Below are 9,972 nucleotides of genomic sequence, written 5' to 3'. Positions count from 1 at the left end.
AAGCATAGGAAATCTGGAAGATCTTGAAATGCTTAAAGACATGTGACACACAGACACACACGCTTCAGGTGAAACATAATCGCCATGACTGAACCATCAGCCGGATGCGCGTTTCCGTTTTACACCCTGGCGAAGGCATTTTCCGCAAAAATAGCCAAAAAGCGACTAGTGAAGAGTCTACGTTTGTTTACATTATCAGCTGGGCGCGCGATGCAAAAGTCCGCACCGAAGATAACAACAGAACATGTTCAAATCATCGAGCTCTATGTTCACATGCAGCTGTATTCAGGTTCAACACCAATGTTTGCCTTGATCATTTGCCTTTGCCGAATTGCAGGTAATTTGCACCATGGACCTATTACAACGTAGGTACAGTTCCCCGGGGGCCACTTACATTGACGAGTGGATACCATGCGCGACCAAAGAAACACGTAAAAATGATGTCTTTTTTCACCTTCTTCTCCCACTTAAGTCCTACTTGTATCTCACCCCCTATTCGCCAGACTCCAAAGAACACATTGCTGAGATCCACATGATAACGTTGAAATGCTGCCCAAAAAGAAATCCAAATGATAAAGTTGAAATGCTGCCCAAAAAGTGTGATTTATGTTCACTCATGGATTAAAGTTCAATTTAATAATTTGAAAATTTGCTTAAGCAACCAAAACTAAACACGAATGATCATTAGTTTATCACAACGCCATTAACTGTGCAAGTTCGAAAGGATTCGCCTCTCAAAATCTAACATAAATTGGAAGACTAATTCCAGCCCACCCTAATTTCCATACCCTTTGTTTCAGTGGGCAGTGCTCGCTCAAGCATGAATAGTTTTCCAACTTTTTGGTGTCATTTGAAAGTTGACTTTATTGGCTTTCCATATATGTAAGTCTTTTTGCCCAAAGTGCAACATTTTTTTTATTTCGCAGCCATTTCAAAAGTGTATAGTTTTTGGGGGACGCACTGTACAGTAAACTTCGCAGAGCAAAATGCTGAAAAATTGATCAAAATCGGATAACAAATAACGAAGTTATTGAACTCTAAATATTTGCATCATTCCGGTGAAACAATTATTCATGAATATTCATTAGATGGGCTGATGATGTCATAGTTTGTATTTTATTTCATGAAATTGGGTTTATTCCATTGTTTTTTTTTCTACCATGAACTAAAACGATTTGATTGACAACTAATTAACACGTCAGGGAAACTCCCGGTTTTCCGAGATCGTTTGAAAATTCCCCTTTTCGAGATAATTGCGTTCACCGAAGCGTGAATCACCGCTGAAAACCTTGGCCCTGTGTAGTCTTTCTCGGCTGTTTTCAGACCCTTTTCTATGTGTGCGAAACACTCGGTAAGAGCGGTGAAAATGTGTACGCGTGTATACAACGTGCATTGTTCGGGGTATTGTTATCTGTAAACATGTGCCTCTCCCCCCCCCTCTCTCTCTCTCTCTCATTTATTGTCAAGAATTCAATCTGAATTTCGTTCATCACTTACCCTTAAAGGCAAAGACTAACGTTGTAGACATGAAATTTAAAAAAAAATCAAGTGAGAGATGAAACATATATATGAATGCCTTTCTATCAACCTAAAAACTCTGAAACCAACAAAAACATCGAAAGAAATGCTTTTGATAGGTTATAATTGAAGATTTTGTATAATTTCTATCGTGCCGATAATAATTCAAAACAGTTCCAACGGCTCAATTTAAAAATCGTTGCCTGTCTCCCTCTGTGTTAAGAGACCGTGTAGGTCTGCCAATCAAACTCGCAGTTTCGTCCATATATGGGCATGCATGACACATGCGATTGCGACGTGATCGCTCTGTGCCTGTGTGAAACTTTGGAACAGCTGCAGCACATGCAGTCAACGGATTACGCAACTATATACTGCCACGTTTATAGTACCGGCGTGTATTTGTACATAGTGTGACGAAATAGGCCTATAGAGGGCGCTTGCTAGAAATAGTGTCAGGGCCAGCCAGAGTTGTTATATATATATACATAGGGACTGTGTGGGTACAGTCAGTTCAGTTAGGGAGTTCAATCAGTGCAGGTGGTTGTGTTACATAAGTGGTCAGTGCATGCATGCTGCAGTGCACTCAAGTCAGTTTCAGTTCAGAGTTTATCACAGTTAGACCTCCAATTCAGGGTGCAATCCCTACAGTTCTGCTTTACATTTATATTTGTTGAAGACCTCGATTGTTCGGAGGATACGTGCTGTTAACTTCTGAGTAATAAAGACAAGTTGAAAGGTATGAATTATTGATTCAGATTCGATATCTTTGTGTTTATCGTTTGATCTGATGTTGATTGCGATGAGTGTGATTGATTATCCCGTAGTGTAAAATTAGGTAAACTAGTTGAACAATAACAGACCAGGCGAGCGAGCAATGAGTGAGAGTAGCGAGACAGTAATCGTGCAAGCTAAAATACCATATATTTTGGTGAGAAGCCTTTGCTCTCGTGAGTGAGTTATGTTCCCATTCTATTGACCGCTCGGGAGCGGGAGCAAGAGAGGAGCGAGAGCTGGGGGAACCCCTAAAACGCTACAAATGGTGGCAGCGGTGTGGGATTTAGCATGCACGAAACACTGACTCGCTAAACAACACAGTGCTCGCTGTGCTCATGAGAATGATGAAATAAATGCTCACGAGATCCAACTCAAAGTAGATGAATTAATGCTCTTTATTGATGTTGGATGTGAAGTTTATTTGCTCACACTGGGTCTGTTGTTCACATTATTGTCTGTGAGCAATCAAGCACGGCAAGCACACAATAGGGAGACATGACCGTTGATTTTCTCAGCTCACTGAAGCAATGGCCATGTGCTTTTGGAGGTTATCAAATTAGCTTGCTTGTCACACTGCTCGTGAGCAAGTCGAGCAAGAGTTACTTCTTAAAATCTATAGTCTAGTTTAACAGCTCATTTGTGATGATGTTAATTATATTCTAGGCATAGACAAGGAAATGGGTAGATGATAAAACCATTTTGTTTTGATGTGAAAAATAGTATGAATCTTTTAGAGAATCTTGTTATATAAATAGACGAGCAAGGATTGGAAGTTCATTGGTATTTTTGATAACCAAATTGGGTAATGAGCACTGAAAGGGAAATGGAGAGCAAGCTGATTAGACTGCAAGAAGAACTTAATCGTTCAAGAATGGAAAGAGAGCTGCTTGCGTGGGATAAGAAGCAAGTTGAAGCCAAGTTGGAAAGACTAGAGGGCACAGGAACTGACATGAATTATAAAGGACTTGGAGAGAGTGAAACTCCTAGTCGGTCTGAAAGAAGAGTGAGTGAGTCACACTACCAGACTGAAGATTCAGAGGTCAGGTTCAAGTTGCCAAGCGTCAGAACTGAACTTCATAATGAGACTTCAGGATTTATGTCTCATGAGCGCACAGCTCATGAGCAAGCTGCCCATGAGCAAACTGCTCATGAGCAAATACTCCCTACATCCTACTCACCAGAACCTCTCGGGTCCTACAAGATGTCTACTCCTTCCAATCCAAATGCACAGCATCCTCAGCTCATGAGAGAGATGTCAAAAGAGTTGCTCACTAGCAAAGAGCATGGTGGAATGATGGATGCTCATGTTTCTCGGGATGCGATTAATATAGCTCCAAGGGTATATGGACATGGAAGTGTTGCAAGGCAACCAGTTCCAGAATATCAATTGAATTTTCATGCTCGTCGTGAGCGACCGCTTATGACACCAGATAGGTATGATGGCAAAACCGCTTGGAGAGAATATCAGCAACATTTCGAAGCATGTAAGGAAGTGAATGGCTGGGATGAGTCGCAATCAGCAATTTACTTAATTGCTAGTTTGCAAGGAAATGCTCTTAGGTGTGTCAGTGATTTGACACCTGAAAGAAAGCAATGTTATCCTGAGTTGTTGAAATTACTCAGCCGACGTTTCGACACCGGACAACAAGCGGAGAATTTCTTGGCGGAGTTGCGTCATAGGAGGCAAGGGCCAAGAGAGTCATTGCCAGAGTTAGGGCAGGCAATCCATGAACTCGCCATCAGGGCTTACCCAGATATCCCAGCCTCATCAAGAGATAGACTGGAAAGAAATCATTTCATTGATGCAGTGGAGGGCCAGTCTGTTAGGGAAGGAATTTACAGAGCTCGACCATTGACTCTGGATGAAGCGATACAAGCTGCTATTGAAACAGAAAACTTCGAGAAGATTGAGATGCAGAGACGAAGTGAGCGTATGAGGCCTACTCGATTCACGAGGGCACTCGATCAAGACACAGATGATCGCTTGCAGCAGATGGAAAGCATCTTGGTCCAACAATCACGACAAATGGAAGGCATCTTAATCCAGCAAACGAAGCAAATGGAAGCCTTGACAAACGTGATAATGAATGCAAGTTTGCATACATCATCAGGAGAGCAGTCAAACTCTTCTACACAGAAAAAAGAAAAGCGTGTTAGCTGCTATAGGTGTGGTGAGAGTGGTCATTTCATCCGCCAATGTCCACTCCCTGCACCTAAGAGAGATATTAAGAAGAAGGGAAACGAAACACAGCTAACCGGAGGATCCACGGCCAAGCTGGAGAGCACACAGGATCCACAGAGTCAACCTCAAGTACAAATGACACAATAGAAGAGATCCGGACTTTCACCCTTCCCAGTGTAGCGAACAACCCAAAGCAAGGGCTCTACATAAAGGGACAAATTAGAACAACAGATTGTAGATATCTGTTAGATACAGGATCAACCGATACTATTGTGAACACAAGTTTATACTACCAAATGGAGCATGAGAAGAGACCAACTCTAGAAGATCCAGCAGTAAGAATTTTACAAGTAGATGATAGCCCACTTCAGATATTAGGTGCAGCTAACCTTGACGTGAAAGTGGGAAGGACTATTAGGTCTATTAGGGTCATCTTTGCTGATATAAGATGCCAGGGGATACTTGGAATGGATTTCCTCATCCCTACGCGTGGACTTCTAGACTTTGGAAAACTCACACTTACAATCAACGGAGAGGAGATAGAGTGTATTAGCCATATGGGACATGCATTCATTGCACGAGTCGAAGTTGCTGAGAGCAGACAAATACCTGCTGGACATGAAGCTATCATACCTGGTCGAATTGCAAAGAGGAATGAAAACATAAGTGGACCTGCCCTTATTGAGCCAATGGAGGGAGGTGGGGAACTAGCATCAAGAGGACTTGTTTTAGGTCGAACTTTGGTTGATGCTGACACTGATGTCATCCCCATAAGAGTTTTGAATCCTGGAGAAGCAGATTCTGAAGTACCAGAAGGTATGGTCGTGGGAATGATCATGACAGCAGAGGTGGAAGATACATCAAGTGATAATGCTGATGATGAACAGCAACTTCCTCCACATATGCATGACCTCTACCAGAGAAGCATAACTAACTTAGATTCTCACTATCATGAAGGAGTTAGGCAATGCTTGGTAGATTTTGCAGACGTCTTTTCCAAATCCAACAGTGACATTGGATGTACCGATGCAGTGAAGCACTCCATCAAAACTGGGAAAGCAAAGCCAGTGAAACAAAGACTGAGGCGTCATCCATTATGTAACCAAGAAGAAATAGACAGACAAGTGAAAGATCTGGAAGAAAGAGGAGTCATTGAACCAAGTGAAAGTCCATGGGCAGCAAATGTGGTATTGGTGAAGAAGAAAGATGGGACAAAAAGGCTGTGTATAGATTACAGAAGTCTTAACGAAGTCACTGTTAAGGATGCATACCCTGTGCCCCGTATAGACGAAACATTAGATGCACTGGGCTCTGCAAAATGGTTCTCAACATTGGATTTATCATCAGGCTATTGGCAGGTAGCCCTTGATGAGGATGCCAAAGACAAGTCCTCATTTGTAGTAAGGAATGGTCTCTATAGATGGAAAGTCATGCCATTTGGGCTGACTAATGCTCCTGCTACATTCGAGAGGCTAATGGAGAAGGTAATGAAGGGACTCCAATGGGAGATTCTGCTCATTTACCTAGATGATGTAATAGTCTATGGTCGCAGTGTTGAAGAGGAAATCAAGCGTCTGCGAACTACCTTCACAAGACTACGTTCAGCTAATCTGAAGTTGAAGCCTAGTAAATGTCATTTGTTTTGCAAGTCTGTACTCTATCTTGGTCATGTTGTAACTTCAGATGGTGTAACCACCGATCCTGACAAAGTGAAAGCGGTTGCTGAGTGGCCTCAACCCAAGTGCAAGAAAGATGTACGAAGTTTCTTGGGGTTAGCCTCGTACTATCGTCGCTTTGTGAAAGGCTTTGCTGAACTTGCAAGTCCCCTCCATAGTTTGACAAAGAAATCTGCCAAATTTGAATGGAGTGATAGCTGTGAGCGTGCATTTCAGGAGCTGAAGGAGAAATTGCAGTGTGCACCAATCCTCACCTACCCAATTCCCCAGGATGATTTCATTTTGGACACAGATGCAAGTGCAAATGCCATTGGAGCAGTCCTGTCCCAGGTTCAGGAAGGACAAGAAAAGGTTATTGCCTATTACAGTAGAAAACTCAGCCGTGCTGAAAGAGCTTACTGTGTTACCAGGCAAGAACTTCTCGCTCTAGTCGAATCTTTGAAGAACTTCAGGCAGTACCTTTATGGAAGGACAATTACTGTCCGTACAGATCATGCCTCTCTGAAATGGCTGACTAATTTCAAGAGTCCAGAGGGTCAATTGGCAAGATGGTTGCAAGCAATATCAGAGTACAATCTAATGATAGAGCATAGACCTGGCAGAAAGCATACGAATGCTGATTGTTTGTCCCGTATGCAATGTAAGCAATGTGGAAGAGAAGAAGAAGTAAACGTGGATACTAGTGTCCTGAATGATCCTGCTAAGGAAGAATGTAGCATCAGGGGTATCTCTTCTCGGCCTTCACTAACACTTGCTGAGTTGCGACAAGCACAACTGGCAGATGACACGCTAAATTGGATGATAGTGATGAAGGATGACAATGAATCTCGACCAGATTGGAGTACAATAGCTCAGAAGCAATCAGCAGTTAAAACGTATTGGGCTCAATGGGAACAGATTGAGACCCATGAAGGAGTTCTGTACCGAAGATGGGAGTCAGATAATGGGGAATGTGTCAAGAGGCAAGTTATTTTGCCTGAGATTCTCCGCAAGGAAGTGATAGCGGAAGTACACGGAAACCCATTAGGAGGACACCTAGGACTGAAGAAAACCCTGGCAAAGATAAAAGCAAGGTTTTACTGGTGCGGAGTAGCTGCTGATGTGAGATCCTATCTGAGGACTTGTACCCTCTGCGAGAGAAGGAAATCACCTTCAAAGAAACGGCGTGCTCCACTGCAGCAGAGTCGTGTAGGGGCACCTATGGAGAGGGTCGCCATAGATTTGATGGGCCCATTTCCCAAAACGGCATCAGGTAATCAGTGGATACTGGTTGTCGGTGATTATCACACAAAGTGGATGGAGGCATACCCTCTTCCTGATGCTAGGGCGGAGACGGTGGCAAAGGCACTTGTTGAGGAATTTATATGCAGATTCGGAATACCACTGGAGCTCCACTCAGACCAAGGATCAAATTTCGAATCCCGGTTGTTTGCTGAAGTTTGTGAGATCTTAAAGATCACCAAGACTAGGACAACGCCCTATAATCCGAAATCTGATGGACTTGTAGAACGCTTCAACAAGACTTTGATCAACATCGTCTCTATGCTTCTTGAAGAGGATGCAGGAAAGAAGAATTGGGATCAACATCTGGCACATGCTACGAGTGCCTATCGAGCCACGCCGCAAGAGTCGACAGGAGAAAGCCCAAATATCATGATGTTGGGCAGGGAGGTGAGGATTCCAATTGATCTGATGACACCCACCTTGGATGACGAGGAACAAACTAGTGATGAAGATTATGCCATGAGATTACGAAATAGAATGAGAAAAGCTCATGAACGGGCAGAGCAATGTTTGAGGAAGTCTGCAGCCAGGCAGAAGAAAAATTATGATCGAACTTCTCAAGATCATGTTCCTCAAGTAGGAGATTTCGTCTGGCTTCATGATCCTTCGAAGAAGAAGGGTGTATCACCCAAACTTCAACTACGTTGGAAAGGCCCGTACTTAATAGTCAGTCGTCTGTCGGATGCTACGCTAAGGATACAGGCCAGTCAGCGGGCGAAGCCGTCAGTAGTTCATGTTGACAGGCTTAAGCCATACCATGGGCCGGATCTCCCAAAGTGGACATGGAAGCATCCTGATACTCCTGTCCTTACAGAGAACACAACTGATAATGAGAAAGATACAATTCAAGATGTAGAGGGGGAAGACACAGTGCAAACCGTTGTGGGGGAAAATGAATCAAATGTCATTAATACCAATGAACTTCCAACTACCTCAAACTCAGATAACATAGTTTCGAATGACCTTAATGATTCTGTACATGTTGATATAAACAGTGAGAGACGTTACCCTTTAAGGAAACGACGAAAACCAAAATACCTGATGGAGTATGATGATTCTTAATTTTCTCATTGTCTTCTTTCTTTTGCTCCAGATGGCTCCATCCAGGAAGGCGATCTTTTGCAGAGATTGCGGAAGAAAATTCTATGACGGACTAGAACTAAGAAGGCACGTCAGAGAAAAACACCAATTTGAGGAAAGACAGGAGGACAGGGGACGAGAGGAGCCAGACAAGAGGAAACACAGATGTGAACGATGCAAATATAAAACAACAAGATCCTCCAACCTCCGGCGCCACATGATGTTGGTGCACGAGAAGAACTTCTGTTCAAGAGACCCACTTGGTTTGGATGTAACAAGCACAGGTACGTCGCAGGGACTGCATCCAATTAGTCCAGTAGCGATTTCTGTCACCACTTCAAATGGATTTCAGACGCCACCAGCCCCTCAGCGCCCTTCTGGCAAGCCCCTTGCAATGCTGATGCAAAGTATGGAGGACACGGATGAGGAGGAGGAGAAACCAACGTCTCCAGCACAACCCACAGAAACCCCTTTGACTCAACCTCTACCTGAACCTGTTCTGTCACTTTCATCTGCTTTCTCTTCACGGCCCGAACCTGCTTCATCTCCATCTGCTCTATCTACGCAACTTGTACCATCTTCTGTCTCTTCCGAATCGTCTTCTGGGTCTATCCTTGTCACTGTCGTCGAGAAGAGGGTCCAACGCTTTTATTCGCGAGGAAAACTTATCCGACAAAAGGACTCAACAGAAACATTTTTACAGCTTGTGCCTGCTGCTTGGGACCAGCAACAGGACTGCCACCACCAACTGCAGAAGTGATTTAAGAGACTGTATTCCCGTCTATTCCTGATGCCTTGATATGTTATGTATTTTGTTTTTAAATGAAAATGGAATTCTTTCTTTCTTTTGCACTTTTCCATTCTCTTCTCTGATGCTCCTTCTACCTTCTCTATCTTCCTACTATTTTTCTTCATTCTTTGAGTTTCATGTTGTCATTCATGATCGCCATTTTTTTTGTTGTTGTAAATATGTACAGTACCTGATTTAAACAAACTGCCAAAAACTATTTTTGTATTACTGCCTTTAACTCATGTGCATAAGGAAGTTAGAGATATCTTTTTATAGTGCGATGATGATACACCTTGATCTTGATACCTCGGGTTAGTTTAATTGTGTAAACTAAACATTTGGTGCAGTTTTGTCTCGATATGATAAGTTTATGTTTTATTGCTGGGCAAGCACTTACATACTCTTGCCGATTCTTTTTGATAGTTCCATATATTTTGATCAGTACATTGTGTCATTCCAGTATTGTGCCAAAATGCAGTATTATTGCCTTTTATGCCATAAAGTTTTTTTTACTATGTTTTATACCAAAAAGTCTAGTACTCTATTTTATATAAAGCTGATGTTTTCTATGAGATATTTTTTTTATGCACATTGTGTATGTTACGTATTTCTTTACCTTGATGACTAGTTTGGTACTGAGTAGTCGTTACATTTTTTTTAAAGTTTAC

General features: G+C 42.6%; 1 protein-coding gene across 1 annotated transcript; it reads left to right on the top strand.

The window, feature by feature from the left end:
* Positions 1-1,929: 1,929 nt before the first annotated feature.
* LOC121419982 lies at positions 1,930-9,392 on the top strand. The gene is made up of 2 exons (XM_041614491.1): positions 1,930-2,254; positions 8,528-9,392. Exon 2 carries the CDS (start codon positions 8,528-8,530, stop codon positions 9,272-9,274), a length of 747 nt encoding a protein of 248 aa, XP_041470425.1. The 5' UTR covers positions 1,930-2,254; the 3' UTR covers positions 9,275-9,392.
* Positions 9,393-9,972: the final 580 nt, after the last annotated feature.

This window comes from Lytechinus variegatus, chromosome 8, assembly GCF_018143015.1.
Source record: "Lytechinus variegatus isolate NC3 chromosome 8, Lvar_3.0, whole genome shotgun sequence".
NCBI lineage: Eukaryota > Metazoa > Echinodermata > Echinoidea > Temnopleuroida > Toxopneustidae > Lytechinus > Lytechinus variegatus.
Note: the sequence above shows the minus strand (reverse complement) of the source record. Positions and strands in the feature narration are given on the sequence as shown.

Coding starts and splice junctions, on each gene's coding strand:
- LOC121419982 (XM_041614491.1), top strand. CDS start 8,528: ATGGCTCCATCCAGGAAGGCGATCTTTTGCAGAGATTGCGGAAGAAAA.